General features: G+C 44.4%; 1 protein-coding gene across 1 annotated transcript in view; it reads right to left on the bottom strand.

Annotated features, from left to right (window-relative positions):
• The window catches only part of CACNA1S (calcium voltage-gated channel subunit alpha1 S), a 387,018-nt gene that overhangs the window by 122,061 nt on the left and 245,045 nt on the right, over positions 1 to 19,912 (bottom strand). Inside the window, exons 24-27 of the mRNA XM_073547926.1 lie at positions 15,600 to 15,652; positions 15,332 to 15,478; positions 13,841 to 14,042; positions 13,583 to 13,741 (exon numbers count right to left, since the gene is read on the bottom strand). Of these exons, the coding sequence (XP_073404027.1) occupies positions 13,583 to 13,741; positions 13,841 to 14,042; positions 15,332 to 15,478; positions 15,600 to 15,652 (561 nt within the window). The remainder of the gene's footprint in view (positions 1 to 13,582; positions 13,742 to 13,840; positions 14,043 to 15,331; positions 15,479 to 15,599; positions 15,653 to 19,912) is intronic.

Below are 19,912 nucleotides of genomic sequence, written 5' to 3'. Positions count from 1 at the left end.
AACTTCATTAAGGAACACTTCAGGGTAATAACAGGTGCCAAAAGTAAATACACAGGGAACACATAGCAAAGTGCGTGCAAGGGCATGCCAAGGTCCAAAGCATGGTACGTGCAGGATGGTAGGCAGAAGCACGATGACATCAGACTCCGAATGGCAAGCAACGATCAACCGGTACATCAGGTTCTGTAGCTCTGATGGCGATCAGCAGGATCTGGGCATCCGGTAAACAAACCAGGGTTCCATGCAAGGAGACAAAACAAAGTTAGAGACAAGATGCGTGTCAAGGAACACGCCAGGGTCCAAGATAGGGTGCAGTGGCATCAGAATCTGGACTGCTGGCATCGACCGACAGGATCCAGGAATGAGACTGCGGAAGTCAGCTTGGGACATCAGGATGCAGACATCTGGGTCCAGACCTCTGGCAGCAGTCGGCAGGTTATGGAATCCGGCAGGCAAGACAGGTTCCAGGACGGAGGCCTGTGTGTGTAGAGAGACACGCCAGGGAGAGGTACAGGGACGATGGCCTGCGCGTGTAGAGAGACATGCCAGGGAGAGGTACAGTGACGGTGGCCTGCGCGTGTAGAGAGACACGCCAGGGACAGGTACAGGGACGGCTGAGGCACAAACAGGAGGCTAGGAAGGCCAGGTGCATGCGAAGAGCACACGAAGGAATAAAGCAAGGCGAAGCGAGAAACAAGGCAAGAGCAAGGCAGAGTATGGAACAAGGAACGGGAGCACTAAACGGAATCAGAGCAAGGAAGGACTACATGGCAAAGCAGAGCAGAGACAAAACATGGCACAAAGGACAAACACTAGACATGGCATGAGACAAGAGACAGAGTATGAGCACAGAGTGTGTGCAGAGACGCACGACAGAGCAGAGTGCAAGGGCACAGAATAGAGGGAGCGACCCAGCAGACCAAGCAGCCATGCAGGGAAGCAACACAATACTCAGGCCCTGAACATAGGGAGGGGCGGTCTGATATAGGGCATAGCACCTCCACTTCTGGGTCAGGACCAGGGGAGAACTTCCGGTTCAGTCCTCAGGATAACAGAAAGCAGTCACATGATCAGGATTTTCAGACATGCAGAGATGATTGCAGAACCGGACAGTGCTGGATCCTAGGAAAGGTCACATGATCAAGAGTTTTCAGACATGCAGAGAAAATCACAGGAGGCAGAGCAGAAACGCAGGCATCTTGCAGCCCAACAGTCACAAGGTAAGCGTGCACACTGCTCCAGGGATCACACATGATAGCAGACATGATATGCGCATGCACACCGCTCCAGGGGTTCTTGAGGCAAAACGGACATGGCGGACATAACAGACATGGCGAGCATGACACCTTACACTCCACTTTCCATTAATGTGCTTGGATACAGCACTCTGTGAACAGCCAGCTTCTTTATAAATGACCTTTTGTGGCTTTCCCTACTTGTGGAGTGTGTCAATGACTGCCTACTGGACATGTGTCAGGTCAGCAGTCTTCCCCCTGATTGTGAACCCTACTCAGACAGACTAAAGGGCCTGTCACACTAAGCGATATCGCTAGCAATATCGCTATAACGTCACTGGTTTTTGTGACGTTATAGCGATATTGTTAGCGATATCGCTATGTCTGATACTTACCTCCGACCGCTCCCCCGCTGGTTATCGCTGATCGCGCGAGAACGTCCTGGACCATTTCTCGTCGTCAGCTTCCTGCTGGGGCTTCCAGCTGTGGAGACGAGCGACGCGTGGACGCGGGCGGGAGGACGTCAGGATCGTCTCGTCTGACAGGTAAAAGTAGCGACCCCCGACCCCTGCGATGACGCTGGTGAGATCTCCCTGTGTGGCAGCTCACTAGCGACCACTTAGCGATGTACCAGCGATCCTGACCGCGTCATATCACTGGTCGGGATCGCTGGTACATCGCTAAGTATGATAGTACCTTAAGGGACCATTTTAAACTCTTAGGAAGCCTTTGCAGATTTTTTGATAGTTATTCTAATTTACTGAGATAATGACTTTAGAGTTTTCATTGGCTGTAAGCCATAATCATCAACATTAACATTAATAAACACTTGAAATAGTCCACTCTCTTTGTAATGACTCTATAGAATATATGGGTTTCACTTTTTGTATTGAAGAACTGAAATAAATTAACTTTTTTATAATATTCTAATTTAGTGAGAAGCAATTATAAACTGTTCTTTAACTGTGTAAGCAAAAAGTTCATTTAAATGGGCAAACAGCTTGGTGAAAATTGAAGAAGACTTCTAGGAAAGTGTAGATTATTGCAGATGCGCTGCTCCTCTCTGTGACTTGCCTGTTGCTAAAGAGATGCAGCTGCGCACTGGTGTGCAGGTATAAATCAGACATGATCACTGGACTCTTAAGGTACTATCACACTTAGCGATGCACCAGCGATCCCGACCAGCGATATGACGTGGTCAGGATCGCTGGTGCATCGCTAAGTGGTCGCTAGTGAGCTGACACACAGGCAGATCTCACCAGCGTCATCGCAGGGGTCGGGGGTCACTACTTACCTGTCAGACGCAGCGATCCTGCCTTCTCCCGCCCGGCTCCACGCGTCGCTCGTCTCTCCACAGGAAGCGCCGCAGGAAGCTGACGACGAGAAACGGTCCAGCCTATTCTCGCGCGATCAGCGATAACCAGCGGGGGAGCGGGTCGTAGGTAAGTATCACACACAGCGATATCGCTAGCAATATCGCTATAACGTCACAAGTTATAGCGATATTGCTAGAGATATCGCTTAGTGTGACATGCCCTTAAGACAATTTCTGACTCTTTTATCTCCACAAAAGGCAAATGGAGGTATAGCTATTAGCTGACTGATAAAGGAACTGTGAGGTTTTCCTACTCCCGTATCCAAAATGAGCTGACAACATCCGCAAACTCAAACGTACAACCACATTTCAAGATTTGGTTTATTTAAACCCGGATACAGAAATAATACTTCTTGTCAAGATAAAACATTTAGCAGGTAACAAACAAGTGCAGAACTTATTTTCTATGATATGCAGAAAGAACAGCTGAATAGTATATTTGAGGAAAAAGCATACTCTCAGGGTTTGTCCGGGATATTTTCTGTGAGAACGTGACACTGCCAGGACTGCACTGCAGTCCCACACCAGCACCGAGGACACAGCGGAGCTCTGAAGAGTCATACAGGCCTGCCTTGATGGAGACTGCTATGACTGAGCCTGCAGATGCTGAGTCTGCACTGGTGCTGTCTGCTCCTCATCTTGGATACAGAGGTAGGAAAATCTTACAGCACCTTATCAGTCAGCTACATCTCCATTCCATGTGGAGACAGAACACTAATTTTCAATACCATGCATCAAAAATTCACCAAAAAGTAAGCCAACTTATAGATGATGTAAACTTAGACTATACAGTATAAAGATGTGTAGGTACGTGTGCCGACTGGGGGGTGGTCCCTTTCGGGCGCGAACAGACTGGAGACAGAAACCAACGTGCGTTCAAACAGGTCCTCTTTATTGGCCGTTCTCTCGACGACCTCAGCACCACGACAGCTTCTACGCACCGGCTCGGGTACCTTTCACTTTTTGCACTCCCTAAAGCGACGTCCCTCACGGTTCTTTCACTGTGGCTGCCTTAGGACCACCACCACAGCACTTCCCCTGGCCGAGTCCGTCTGTCTGGTATCCCGGGCGTCCTCTGTCCAGCGGCTATCCTGTCAGGCCCACCCCCTGACTGTCTCTCCTTCCAGTCCCTTCCGGAGCTCGTCCTTCTTTTGTCTCCTCCTGAGCTGAACTGCGCTGTTCTCCTCCTGGACTGGATTCCCAGGGGCTCTCTCCCTCTCTTTTTATTCCCCTGCCTGGGATTTCCCCTCTCGAGTCCCCGTAACTCCGCCCACCATGACTTTGCAGTTTCTAAAGCATTAGCTGTTGTTACGTCCTTTCCCTGCTATTCTTTTGTCTCCCTCTAGTGGCCAAACCTCAGTACTGCACCATCTCCTTTTCCTGCTATTCTTTGTCTCCCCTTAGTGACCAAAACCCAGTCCTACACCATCTCTTCCTGATTCCAGCCGTTTCCCCACACGTATATACAAATTCACGTCAAGTATATTTACTGCACATCTTTACATTCACTTTTCTTCTTCAGACAGGTCCATGGGTCTACATACCCCCTTCCTTTTACCATTGTCATCCCCAACAATTTCATACCCTTCGTTTTCCATTTTTGAACTTCCCCACCTTCTTTTGTCTGCGTGACCGGTTGTCGAGCAGAGCCCTGAGCCTTCTAGCTCTACTCAGGATGCTGAACAGAGTCGGGAGCAATCATGCTCCAAGTAGCTTATGGCTACTTGCAGGCGCATGCGCCTCTATGACAATTCCTCTTTCATTGGGGCAGGACCACCCGGACTCCTCAAAGTGCTCTCCCTCACTTTTCTCACCTTCAGAATTACTTTCAACTCTCTAGGGTAACACAACCGAGGCTCCTGCCTTCCAGGTCACAGTGTGCCCCCCTCCTTCACTTTGGGTATCTTTGCTAGCTAGGACATGACCTATGGACCACTGTCTGTCCCAATTCACGAACCATCCTGTACCTTCTGTTATAATCAGTTAAGGCAAGCATTTTCCTCCAATTTAGCACCTAGGACCGGTTGAACATTTTTCATTTTAATATAAACAACATTTAAACTAGTCACTATCCCCGCTTTTTAAAATCACGGGCACCATTTCTACAACTTTGTTAAATTGTACATCATTATCAAACTCTTCATGATGCAACGTTTCAAACATTTGCCAGCATTTTAACCAGTGGTGCGTCCCCTTCCTTTGTGGGAAGCACCCCCACACATCACTGCCATGTCAAGAGTTGGGGTATTTCACCCCGAGGGGATACGGAACAGTCCCCATGCTGCACAACAGCGCATAGCAGTCCCGGTAGTCCGTATTCGGCGGTGCTCTGGGCCGTATCCTGATGGCCGATGTTCCGCCAACAGCAAGGAACTCCACAGCCATGGAGCCCTTGGGATGTCTTGACTTTTCCTGGGCCCAGAGTGTCGTTAGCCCGAGACCCAGGAGTCCACCTCCCTGTCATGAGGTATGGCATTCCTCAGGGTACACAATAACTGCCACGGCATAGTAGCTGCGGGGACAGTATTCCTTGTAAAAGGATACCCGGTCTCCCATCCGCAGGGCCCTCCCATGCTTAATGGAGACCGTGTTCAGGTTCTCTGATGAAGCCGTAGCCCCCCTCGACATTCGTATACACGAGCTGCCCGGTACACCGAGGGACAGACATGGCTGCCTCCCCCTTCTCATGCAGCAGTGCCCAGACCTCCAGCTCTTTGGCCTTCTTCTGCGAGATGACATCAGCAGTCCAGACAGAGGGCCTGGTATAGGCCGTGGAGCCTGGCGGGTAGGCCGCAGCTGAAGCCGAGAGCAGGCAGAGGCTTCAGCGAACAGACTGGAGACAGAAACCAACGTGCGTTCAAACAGGTCCTCTTTATTGGCCGTTCTCTCGGCGACCTCAGCACCACGACAGCTTCTACGCACCAGCCTGGGTACCTTTCACTTCCTGCTCTCCCCTAAAGTAACGTCTCTTGTGGTTCTTTCACTGTGGCTGCCTTAGGCCCACCACCACAGTGCTTCCCCTGGCCGAGTCCATCTGTCTGGTGTCCCTGGCGTCCTCTGTCCAGCGGCTATCCTGTCAGGGCCATCCCCTGACTGCCTCTCCTTCCAGTCCCTTCCGGAGCTCGTGCTCCTTCAGTCTCCTCCTGAGCTGAGCTGTTCTCCTCCTGGACTGGATTCCCTGGGGGTTCTCTCCCTCTCTTTTTATTCCCCAGCCTGGGAATTCCCCTCCCGAGTCCCTGTAACTCCCCCCACCATGACTTTGCGGTTTCTAAAGCATTAGCTGCTGTTACGTCCTTTCCCTGTTATTCTTTTGTCTCCCTCTAGTGGCCAAACCTCAGTCCTACACCATCTCTTCCTGATTCCAGCTGTTTCCCCACACGTATATACAAATTCACGTCAAGTATATTTACTGTACATCTTTACATTCACTTTTTTTCTTCAGACAGGTCCATGGGTCAGTCCACTTCCCTACAGATGCATCAGACTTATCAAACAGCATGAACTTATTTGAATAAATCTGGCATATTGTAATCCTTTAAGGCAGGCTCCCCAACCTGTAGATCGAGAGCCACATGTGGCTTGCAGGACTGTAATGTGTGGTTTGTGGCTGTCTGCCGCTTGGTGCATTAGCACCAGGTGTAGCAAGCAGCTATTAAAGTGAACCTGTCAGCAGGTTTTGATAAGTAACCTACAGGCAATGTCAGGTTGGCAGTGATAAACTCAATGTTAGAAGTTTGCATCTAATGAGATGCTCATGCTCTGGGCAGGACTGTAGGCAGAGTCTTATTTTCCTGCTCTAAGCCAGAAAAACTAAGGAAAGACCTGCCCAAAGGCTGTCCGAAGCACAAACACGTTCCTCGTTATAGAGACAGACTGTTTGTGCTTTGGGGCTGGCATGTGGCCAGGTTTCCTTGGATTAGAGCAGGATAGAGCAGAAAAATAATACTGTGCCTACAGTCCTGTCCCAGAGCACGAGCATATCGTTAGTTGCAAACTTCTAACATTTAAAACACAAATGTGAACAAGTCTGTAGAACAATGTTCACACCACCCACTGATTGAAACACAAACAAAGCACTGAATGAAAAATGTGCAAAAATACCTTGCAGTAAGACATATAGTAGTCAGCAAGTGCTGATAAAAAGATAACAAATACAGGGTATTTAGTCGATACATTTTTTTGCAAAAAAATGTATGCCGAGCTGCTCCACCACGTCAAGGTAACCCCTATTGAAGCAATCCCTATCTAATATATTTAAAACCTGAACATGTGAACAGTGTCTAAATGAGCAGGATTAAGACAGGCGCATACCTGTATGGGGTCGTGGCGTGAGACAGCTCCTTTTGTGCATGTCACACAAGAGAGGTATTTAGTCGACTAAATACCCTGTATTTGTTGTCATCTTTTTATCAGCACTTGCTGACTACTATATGTCTTACTGCAAGGTATTTTTGCAAATTTTTCATTCTGTGCTTTGTGTTTCAATCAGTGGGTGGTGTGAACATTGTCCTACAGACTTGTTCACATTTGTGCATTTCATATGTGTTTTTAATCCAGTTTTTTTCGTGCTTATGCATGATTTGAGAGACCCCACCCCTCTCTTGTGTGACATGCACAAAAGGAGCTGTCTCACGCCACGAGACCATACAGGTAAGCGCCTGTCTTAATCCTGCTCATTTAGACACTGTTCACATGTTCAGGTTTTAAATATATTAGATAGGGACTGCTTCAATAGGGGTTACCTTGACGTGGTGGAGCAGCTTGGCATACATTTTTTTGCAAAAAAAGTATCGACTAAATACCCTGTATTTGTTGTAATCTTTTTATCAGCACTTGCTGACTACTATATGTCTTACTGCAGGTATTTTTTTGCACATTTTTCATTCTGTGCTTTGTTTGTGTTTCAATCAGTGGGTGGTGTGAACATTGTCCTACAGACTTGTTCACATTTGTGCATTTCACATGTGTTTTTAATCCAGTTTTTTTCGTGCTTATGCATGATTTGAGAGACCCCACCCCTCTCTTGTGTGACATGCACAAAAGAAGCTGTCTCACGCCACGAGCCCATACAGGTAAGCGCCTGTCTTAATCCTGCTCATTTAGACACTGTTCACATGTACAGGTTTTAAATATATTAGATAGGGACTGCTTCAATAGGGGTTATCTTGATGTGGTGGAGCAGCTTGGCATACATTTTTTTGCAAAAAAACATATCGACTAAATACCCTGTATTTGTTGTCATCTCTTTATCAGCACTTGCTGACTACTATATGTCTTACTGCAAGGTATTTTTGCACATTTTTCATTCTGTGCTTTGTTTGTGTTTCAATCAGTGGCTGGTGTGAACATTGTCCTACAGACTTGTTCACATTTGTGCATTTCACATGTGTTTTTAATCCAGTTTTTTTCATGCTTATGCATGATTTGAGAGACCCCACCCCTCTCTTGTGTGACATGCACAAAAGAAGCTGTCTCACGCCACGAGCCCATACAGGTAAGCGCCTGTCTTAATCCTGCTCATTTAGACACTGTTCACATGTTCAGGTTTTAAATCTATTAGATAGGGACTGCTTCAATGGGGGTTACCTTGATGTGTTGGAGCAGCTTGGCATACATTTTTTTGCAAAAAAAAGTATTGACTAAATACCCTGTATTTGTTGTCATCTTTTTATCAGCATTTGCTGACTACTATATGTCTTACTGCAAGGTATTTTTGCACATTTTTCATTCTGTGCTTTGTTTGTGTTTCAATCAGTGGCTGGTGTGAACATTGTCCTACAGACTTGTTCACATTTGTGCATTTCACATGTGTTTTTAATCCAGTTTTTTTCGTGCTTATGCATGATTTGAGAGACCCCACCCCTCTCTTGTGTGATATGCACAAAAGGAGCTGTCTCACGCCATGAACCCATACAGGTAAGCGCCTGTCTTAATCCTGCTCATTTAGACACTGTTCACATGTTCAGGTTTTAAATATATTAGATAGGGACAGCTTCAATAGGGGTTACCTTGATGTGATGGAGCAGCTTGGCATACATTTTTTTGCAAAAAAAGTATCGACTAAATACCCTGTATTTGTTGTCATCTTTTTATCAGCACTTGCTGACTACTATATGTCTTACTGCAAGGTATTTTTGCACATTTTTCATTCTGTGCTTTGTTTGTGTTTCAAACTTCTAACATTGATTATAAAAGAACCATAAAATGAATTTCTTCACCCCAGGTATCATTTTAATCAGCATAACAGCGCCAACCTGACAGTGTCTGTAGGTTACTTACAGGTTTGCTTTCAAAGGAGGTCACTAGATGGTGACTTTTATGTGTAGCCCTCACAGAAGAGCAGATATAAAATGGCGCAAAATAGGAAACCCTGGAGCTTGGCATACTGCCTTGGTGTTTTTTCAGTGGAAAAGCTGTGGCTATCATTATACCAGTAATAGGGGGCTTTGAATATTACTACCGTGTGGGGCAAAAGCTGGATTTGGCTCGCGCCCCTTTTTCATAATTGAATGTGGCTTTCAATGTCAGAAAGGTTGGGGACCTTTGCTTTAAGGACTAAACTATTTTTTGTTTTTGCTCATTTGTTTATCTCGTTTTCTTTGAAGAACTATAACATTTTATTTTTCCCTTGTTATAGCCAAGAAAAGTGGTAGTTTTGAAATAGACCATTCATTTTACCATTTAATGTATTGAAAAATTGGAAAAATTTAGGTGAAATGGTAAAAAAATAATGAAATTCTGTCGTTATTTGTGATTTTATCTTTACTTCATTCATTGTAGAGTGAAAATGACCTGGCAATTGGCAATATAATTTTTCAGGTCAGTATGATTACAGCTATAAAAAACAGTTGTGTGATAAACTGTTTGCCCCATTCCTGATTTCCTATTCTTTTACATGTTTGTCACACTAAAATGTTTCAGATGACCAAACAAATGTAAATATTAGACAAAAATAACACAAGTAAACACAAAATGCAGTTTTAAAATAAAGATCTTTATTATTAGGAGAAAAAGAAATCCATACTTACAGTGCCCTGTGTGAAAAAGTGATTGCCCCCCTCCCTAAAACATAAATTAACTGTGATTTATAACATCTTTGGGAAGCTGAATTCAAATTCACTAGCCATACACAGGCCTGATTACTGTCACACCTGTTTTCAAACAATAAATCACTTAAATAGGACCTGCATGACAAAGTGAAGTAGACCACAAGATCTTCAAAAGCTAGACATCATGTTGCGATCCAAAGAAATTCTGGAACAAATGAGAAACAGAGTAATTGAGATCTATCAATTTGGAAAAGGTTATAAAGCCATTTTCAAGCTTTTGGAATCCTGTGAACCAGAGTAAGGGCCATTATCCACAAATGGCGAAAACATGGAAGAGTGGTGAACCTTCCCAGGAGTCGCCTGCTGAACAAAATTACCCCTAGAGTGCAGAGACGACTCATGAAAGAGATCACAAAAGACCCCACAACAACATCCAAAGAACTTCAGGCCTAACTTGCCTGCATGGCAGCATGGCAGAGTTTAAAGATGAAAACCACTGCTGAGCAATAAGAACAAAAAGGCTTGTCTCAGTTTTGCCAGAAAACATCTTGATGACCCCCAAGACTTTTGGGAGAATACTCTGTGGATTGACGAGAAAAAAGTTGAACTTTTTGGAAGCAGTATGTCCCATTACATCTAGCTTAGATGTAACACATCATTTCAGAAAAGGAACATCATACCAATAGTAAAATATGGTGGTGGTAGTGTGATGATCTGTGGCTGTTTTGCTGCTTCAGGACCTGGAAGACTTGCTGTGGTAAATGGAACCATGAATTTTGCTGTCTACCAAAAAAACGAAGCAGAATGTCTAGCCATTAGTTCATGACCTCAAGCTGAAGCGCACATGGGTTATGCAGCAGGATAATTATCCAAAACACATCAGCAAGTCCATCTCTGAATGGCTTAAGAAAAACAAAATTAAGACTTTGTAGTGGCCTAGTTAAAGTCCTGTCCTTAATGTGATTGAGATGCTGTGACATGACCTTAAAAAGGCGGTTTATGCTCGGAAACTCTCAAATATGGCTGAATTACAACAATTCTGCAAAGATGAGTGGGCCAAAATTCCTCCAGAGTGTTGCCAGTTATTGCAAACGCTTATTTCAGTTGTTGCTGCTAAGGATGGCTCAAACAGTTATTAGATTTAGTGGGCAATCACTTTTTCACACAGGGCCCTATAGGTTGGATTTCTTTTTCCTTTAATAATAAAGACCTTCAAACTGCATTTTGTGTTTACTTGTGTTATATCTGTCTAATATTTAAATTTGTTTGGTGATCTGAAACATTTAAGTGTGACACACATACAAAAGAATAGGAAATCAAGAAAGGGCAAACACTTTTTCACACAACTGTATTTATTTATGTTTTATTGTTGTGGATAAAATAATTCAGAACATTGTAAAAAACAATTGGTTGGCATAATTATATTCTGCGACCCATAACTTTTAGATTCATTTGTCACGGGGATACCACGACAGAGGGGCCAGAAGATCATGGTGTCAGATTACTCGAACTCCTGCACTGGTTAGAACTGCTTAACCATCATACTAAACACTGCAGGTTTTCTTTTCCCTGTCATTGCTAGGGTTAATCGGTTTAGTTGATCTCCTAGAGCAGGGGTCCCCAACCACTGGTCTGCGGCCCAGAACTGGGCCGTTGCACTTCTGTTGCCGGTCCGCGGAGCCAGGCTCAAATGCTGGACATATGGGGAGCAGGCGGCTGCAGCACTGTAGTGACAGCTGCAGCCGCCGGCTTCCAGAAGTCATCGATACTCACCTTACATCCCTGCATCCCTGTACCGGCATGGCCGCTTCATCCTGTGCTGAGCTGTCTCGTAGTACTGCTCATTAAGGTCATGAATATGGACGCCACTCCTCTCCCATAGGCGTGGCGTCCATATTCATGATCTTAATGAGTGGTACCACGTGACCGCACCGCACAGGAAGAAGCTGACACGCCAGGATAGAGATGCAGGAACGTGCAGCGATGGTGTCAGGGTAAGTATGATGGGGGAGGAAGGGGGAGCCCAGCGGAGCCATGCATACAAGGATGGCAGGGGAGCCATGCATACAGGATGGGACAGCGGAGCCATGTATACAGGATAGGAGAGTGGGAGCAGAGCCATGTATACTGGATGGGAGAGTGGGAGCAGAGCCATGTGTACAGGATGGGAGAGTGGGAGCAGAGCCATGTGTACAGGATGGGAGAGTGGGAGCAGAGCCATGTGTACAGGATGGGAGAGTGGGAGAAGAGCCATGAGTACAGGATCGGAGAGTGGGAGCAGAGCCATGTGTACAGGATGGGAGAGTGGGAGCAGAGCCATGTGTACAGGATGGGAGAGTGGGAGCAGAGCCATGTGTACAGGATGGGAGAGTGGGAGCAGAGCCATGTGTACAGGATGGGAGAGTGGGAGCAGAGCCATGCATACAAGGGTGGGAGCCACACAGAGCTGGACAGGACAGGGGAACCACACATCCCGGGATAGGAATGAGGGGACAATGCATACCCGGCTTATACTCTAGTCAATAAGCTTACCCAGTTTTCCATGGCAAAATTAGGTGCCTCGGCTTATACTCTGGTTGGCTTATACTCGAATATATACAGTATATATATATATATATATATATATCTCAATCAGTACTTTGTTGGGCCATCATACTATACATGGGGGGATTACTGTCCTAGAGCTCTCCATCATGGATTGCCTCAGCTATTCTGTGATGGACACTCCCCACTGGTGTATATATATGCTTTCCACTGGCATTTGGGAATTGCCAGAGATAGTTCATTCTCCCTGGTTTGGAGTTGGAAGAGTGGTTTGGTGTTTGGAGTTGGTGGTTGGAGAGTTGTTCCAGAGATTTCTGTATGGAGTTGGTTTGAATGTTTATCCTCATCCTCTCCTATTGTTTTACCTTCTGATACCTCCCATGTGTTTCACTCTGTTGTTTAGTGAGTATATTTTGTAAGATTGCAGTTTTCATTTATCCCTGTCTGTCTTCCCTTGTCTATCTGGTTAGTGTATTCCTATACACTTTGGCCTCACACCTTCCTAGATGGGGAAGGGAACAGATAAGGGTAAGTCAGAAACATAGCCAGGCACGTGACTGCATTATCCAGGCGACAGGGATAGACAAGGGGGCCGCCAAGCATGAGGGATAGGGAAGGAGCCCCTTGCCCTGAGAAATCCTGCAAAAGTACTGGGACAACTGTTGCGCCATTGATACCTCTTTGGGGTATCTGTGACATTTCAATACATTTTTATTGCATTATATAGAGTGTAAAACAAAAATCATCAATTCTGGTATTTCCATTTTTTTTTATTTTGGCATACAACCTATGTAATAAATACTTAGAAATGTTATAACTTCAGGAAACTATACAGTCGTCAATACCAAAATACCAATATATATTGTTTTTACATTTTGCTATTTATATCTTGAGAAAAAGGGGCGACAATTTAAACTAATTTTTTTTTTTTCATTTCTTTGCAATTTTTAATGTAAAAAAACATTAAGCTTGATCACCTATTCAATAATATAATGTGAAATTGCTGATCTGATATGAATCCCAACAGTGGGTTAGGCTTCAAACGATTTCTATCATGGCAGATACGGGGGCCTTCAGGAGGCGCTTGGTTGCCATGGCAACTGATAAGCGTGCAGAGGGCTGCCAGAAGTGAAGGCTTCAATTTTTGAAGTCTTTTTTTAATGATGCTGTCATGCTTGACAGCAGGCTCAAAGAGATTAATCTGTTATGATTAGCTCCTGAGCCAGGTTCATATAATGATTGTGCCATGACTAAGAAGTTAAGACAGTACAGTCTAAGTTTGCGCCGTTTAAGAATTAGAAACTAGATAAATATGTACCATTGTGTTTAAAAATAAATAGTATATTCAAATAAAAATTTGCTAATAGATTATGTATTACCTGCATTCCAAGGCTGATGGTATTCAGCATGATGAGAAAAAACATCAAGTATTCAAAATAAGAAGATGTAACCAAATACCAGACTTTATATTGGTAAGGGTTTTTTGGGATGTACCGTCGTAAAGGACGGGCCTTCAGGGCATATTGTACACACTGTCTCTGTTGGACAAAAAAGATCCAAGAATGTCACATCGGTGATCACTGTATATAGAATATATATTGTAAATAAAATACTGAAAACATATTTCTCTTTCTTACTTGATTTTTGTTTAATTCACAATTTTTATACTCCTGCTCTCCCTGTTCTTGAAAAGTTACAATGACAAATCCCACAAAAATATTCATCATGAAGAAAGCAATGAGAATTATGTAGATAATGAAATAGACAGCAATTTCAATGCGGTAATTGTAAATAGGTCCCATATCCTCTTTGTGTGAGTCTATAGCTCTGTACAGTAACCTGTGTGGATAGAAATATAGGAATATCAATTTTAACGATTTAAATGTGACAACACATAAGAGAAACAAATGCATTAAACAAAAGAGTTAAAATATGCAAAATGTGTAGCATTTGTACACCAAAACTTCAGATTTATAGATGCTAACAAGGAGTGACTTTCCATTTTTTTATATAATCACCCACCCTGGTGTCCTCCATTTGCCTCTTTCAGTCAGATCAGAGTTCTGCTCCTGCATCCAAGATGGTCACCTCATCGGCAATCAGAAGTGCAGCGTTAAGCCTAAAGACACATTTCCTACCTTTCCTGTGTTGTAAGATATGAAAGGCAGTGGAGATGTAGCTTAAGCTTACCGCTGCACTCATCTTACCACTCAGGCAGCTATCTTGCAAGCAGGGAAATACTTTTTTTAAGTTGATTTGAACAAAGGAGGCAAATGGAGAGCACCAGGTAGAGTGACTATATTTGAAAATGTGTAGTCACTTTTAATTCCGAGCGTGGAATGTCACATTAAGGCCACGATAGTAACAAGTTCAGCATTTGGTCAGCATTTTATCTCTGTATCTGGAAGCCAAAATCAGGAGTGGGACAATCAGAGGAAAAGTACAATAGAAACCCGTCCCCACTTCTGTAAAGAATAATGCTGCATTTTGAATATATCTATATATTTATGTGCAGTGTAGGGATTTGCTCTGGTAGGTAATGGCAGGGCCGCAGTAATGAGGCAACACACAGGCTTAGAGTCCAACTTCAGTGGTTTAATGTCACTTTAAACAGCAGGTTAACAGAAAGCAAAGAAAAACACAAATATACTCCAGCTTGGAGAACCACTAGTACCAGGCTCACCTTTGCATGGGACGGGCTTAACTAAGTGGCTGCCTGGTCAGCGGCGTCCGCCAGGTGTCATTCCCCAGGTTGTTTTCAGTCTTGCTACTAAAACTTTGCAGCACCGTTAGTCCAGCAAAACAAATTCAGGCTAACTCCAGCCAAGTTCCTAATATCTTCCACACATACACTCTCTATGTGCCAAACAACATCTCCATTACATAGCCCATAACCCCACCCACAGGTGAGGTACACATCACATGGGCCGATCACGTGACCGTGACATCATCGTAGGTCCTTGACTTTAGGGAAAATCCCGGCCAAACTTTATCCTGCTGGGAGGAATGTATTTCCCATCCAGCACTACACCATTTGCTGTACCACAGCAGTAAGAAAAGATGTGCACCTTGTGTTATATTATGACTGTAACATCAATATAAGGCATATACAAATTTTAATTACTTACTGTGGCCAGCCCTCAAAGGTAGAGATGGTAAAAAGAGACATCATTCCTGAGAGTACATTATCAAAATGAAAATCACTATGCATCCAAATTCTGGATTTTAATTGCAACTGAGTTGGGTCGCCATCTTCAGCATCAATATAATAACCCCTAAGGATAAAAAAGCCAATGTTAAAATATACTAGCAGAGTTAAATGTATAGGAAGAATTTCTTACTATTAAAAGAAAAAAAAACTCAGACACTTAGAAATCAACAGTACAAGGAGCATACCTGCACTCTTGCTGTGTTATCTTTGTTTTATCAGTACAGCTGTAGAATTTTCCCTAAAGATAAATAAGTACAACATAGTCATACACTTTACTGTTATACATTCATCTTTACAGACAGAAAAAGAAACTTCCAGGGAGCTCACTTTAATGCTATTAAACAATATTATTTATCTCCAAATGTCGACCACCTAGGATCCATGGAAGTAATGTCAAACTGGGCTGCCAAGACCCCACCAATAGCATTGACTCTGGAGGCCCTCTGTTAAACTACACATGCAGGAGAGGTGGAGGTGATGTTCCACTCCTTGACACCCCAAATGGTTAAATGTGGTTAAATGTATTTTACATTGATGTATGTTATCTTAGAGTAAAACCCTCTGGAGCTGCATTCTAGCCTAGATAGGGTTAACTGTAAGACCCAGCCCAGATTAGGAAGGGGGAGTTAGAGTTAGTGCTAAGTTCAGGAAGTGTCCAGGTCAGCTGGGATAAGTAGTGAGAAGTGACAGCAGCAGTCGCAGGCAAAAGGCTGCTAGGGACAACATTGGCTAATACTCGGAGCAATTGATTGGCAAAGAATCCTTCCATGTGAATCCATTTGTCAGCCTGGGAACCTCAAGATTAACATAGGGGCCCTTGGGTGCACACAGCATGTGAAGCTAAAGGGAAAGATGGACTCAAACTCTAAAGGGGGTTTTACACATAGCGATATTGCTAGCAATATCGCTATAACGTCACCGATTTTGTGACGTTATAGCGATATTGCTAGCGATATCACTATGTGTGATACTTACCTCCGACCGGCTCCCCGCTGTCCATCGCTGATCGCGTGAGATCGGCCGGCTCCATCTCTCGTCGGGCGCTTCCTGTGGCGCCGACGAGCGACGTGTGGACGCGGACGGGAGGACGTCAGGATCGCTGCGTCTGAAAGGTAAGTATTGTCCGCTGTATCGCTGCTGCATCGCTGTGAGATCTGCCTGTGTGGCAGCTCACTAGCGACCATTTAGCGATGCACAAGCAATCCTGACCGGGTCGTATCGTGGTCGGGATCGCTGGTACATCGCTAAATGTAAAAGGGCCTTAAGAGGTTGGAGGTGATGCAGTCCAGGTGCACTGCTCACGGTGGAGAAGAATTCCTAGTGCTAGAGAAGTTAGCAGGAGGGATACTCTACCCACACCAAGAACCAGGACTGAAGTTGTGTCTTGATTGCTACTGTTTATTGATTGCAGCCAAGGTTTCAGAAGAGGGAAAGCTAGAGTCAAATGAGTCCTGCGGGCCAGAATTAAGTGTGATGCACCCAACACACAGCAGCACACCAGGACGGGGACACGTGTTCAGGGCCGGTTAGGGACGGTTTTAGGCAAAGTGGGGCCCTAGGCAAAGAATAAAATTGGGCCCCAAAAGCTAACATATTGCACATCACACAGAAGCATTTCAGTTGTATTTACATGCACTGAGTTCAGGCCGCTAAATGAGTGTGATCGACAATATTGAAGTCGTTCAACTCTTGTTTCCTGGCCTCTTTCCACCGTCTAAGAAAGAATGATGGGAACAGAACCATCACTAATGGATCACTAACAGATCATCATACAGTATCATGTTATCAGCAGCACATCTACAGTTTACACCCCATGGTCCTCCATATAATGTGCCCCATAGTCCTCCATATAGTATAATACACTCCTCAGCCCTCCATATTGTATAATACACTCCCCATAGTCCTCCATATTGTATAATACACTCCCTATAGTCCTCCATATTGTATAATACACTCCCTATAGTCCTCCATATAATATAATGTACCCCACAGTCCTCCATATAGTATAATACACTCCTCAGTCCTCCATATAGTATATTACACTCCCCATAGTCCTCAATATAGTATAATACACTCCTCATAGCGCTCCATTAAAATACACTCAGTTCTCCATATAGTATTATGCACTCCTCAGTCCTCCATATAGTATAACACACTCCCCATAGTCCTCAATATAGTATAATACACTCCTCATAGCCCTCCATTAAAATACACTCAGTTCTCCATATAGTATTATACACTCCCCATAGTCCTCCATATATTAAAATACACTGCTCAGTCCTCCATATAGTATAATACACTCCTCATAGTGCTCCATATAGAATAATGCACCACCATAGTCATCCATGTACTACAATTCACTTCCTATTGTATAATGCACACCATAGTTCTTCATATAATGTATTCCCCATAGTCCTTGATACAGTATAATGCAGCCCACATATAGCATAATGCAGCCACCCCACAGAGTATAATGCAGTCCGGCCATACAATATAATGTAACCCCATAGAATATAATGCAGCCCCCCTCTTATAGTATAATACAGCCACCTCTTTGAGCACAATGCAGCTGCCCCTCAGAGTATAATGCAGCCACTCCACAGAATATAATGTAACCCCCCATAGAATATAATGCAGCCCCTCCATAGAATATATGGCAACCCCCTCATAGAGTATAATGTAGCCCCTCCATAGAATACAATGTATCCCTTCTCATATAGTATAATGCAGCCCCCATAGAATATAATAAAGCCCCCATACAAAATAATCTAGCCCCCCACAGATTATAATGCAGTCCCCCCATAGAATACAATGTAGCCTCCTCATATAGTATAATGTAGCCCCCACAGAGTATGATGAAATCACCCCCCATAGAATATAATAAATATAATACAGCCCCCCCATAAAATATAATGTAGCCCCAAATAGAATAAAATACAGCCCCCCTCCCCATAGAATATAATGTAACCCCCCATATTATATAACACAGCCTCCCCCATAGATTCTAATTTAAAATGTACCCTCTTGGTATATAACACAGCCGCATAGTATATAGCCCAGCACCACATGGTATATAGCCCAACCCCACATGGTATATAGCACAGCACCACACGGTATATAGTACAGCACCCCCATGGTATATAGCCCAGTATGGTATATAGCCCAGCTCCACAAGGTAAATAGCCCAGCATGGTATATAGCCCAGCACCACATGGTATATAGCCCAGCATGGTATATAGCGCAGCACGACATGGTATTTAGCCCAGCATAGTATACAGCCCAGCATAGTATATAGCCCAGCACAGTATATAGCCCAGCATAGTATAGAGCCCAGCATAGTATATAGCCAATCACAGTATATAGCCCAGCACAGTATACAGCCCAGCATAGTATATAGCCCAGCACAGTATACAGCATAGTATATTTCCCAGCACAGTATACAGCCCAGCAATGGTATATAGCCCAGCTTAGTATACAGCCCAGCATAGTATATAGCCGAGCACAGTATACAGCCCAGCATAGTATATAGCCCCGCACAGTATACAGCCCAGCATAGTATATAGCCCAGCATTGTATATAGCCCAGTACAGTATACAGCCCAGCATAGTATATAGCCCAGCAGGGTATATAGCCCAGCTTAGTGTACAGTCCAGCATAGTATATAGCCCAGCATAGTATACAGCCGAGCACAGTGTACAGCCCGGCATACCGTAGTATATAGCCCAGCACAGTATACAGCCCAGCACAGCATACAGCCCAGCACAGTATATAGCCCAGCATAGTATACAGCCCACCATAGTATATAGCCCAGCACAGTATACAGCCCAGCATGGTATATAGCCCACCAATGCCACCATAGTATACAGCCCACCATAGTATATAGCCCAGCACAGTATACAGCCCAGCATAGTATACAGCTCACCATAGTATATAGCCCAGCATAGTACACAGCCCAGCATAGTATACAGCCCAGCATAGTATACAGCCCACCATAGTATATAGCCCAGCACAGTATATAGCCCAGCATAGTATACAGCCCACCATAGTGTGAAGCCCAGCATAGTATACAGCCCAGCATAGTATATAGCCCAGCATAGTATACAGCCCACCATAGTATATAGCCCAGCACAGTATACAGCCCAGCATGGTATATAGCCCACCAATGCCACCATAGTATATAGCCCATCACAGTATATAGCCCAGCATGTATATAGCCCAGCATAGTATACAGGCCACCATAGTATATAGCCCAGCACAGTATATAGCCCACCATAGTATACAGCCCACCATAGTATATAGCCCAGCACAGTATACAGTCCAGCATAGCATATAGCCGCCTCCCCCGAATGGCCCCACAGTCCAGTACTCACAATGACATATTAAAAAAACCCCACTATTCTCACCTTCTCCTCGTGCCCGCGCTGCTGGCTGCTCCTGTCTCCTGCTGTGCCGGCACACAGCGAGTGCGCGATGACGTCATCGCGCACCCTCTGTGTCA

This window comes from Dendrobates tinctorius, unplaced genomic scaffold, assembly GCF_039654945.1.
Source record: "Dendrobates tinctorius isolate UK_male_01 unplaced genomic scaffold, ASM3965494v1 ptg000011l, whole genome shotgun sequence".
In the NCBI taxonomy this organism is placed as follows: Eukaryota; Metazoa; Chordata; class Amphibia; order Anura; family Dendrobatidae; genus Dendrobates; species Dendrobates tinctorius.
The sequence above is the reverse complement of the archived record's forward strand: the minus strand, read 5'-3'. Positions and strand labels throughout refer to the sequence as shown.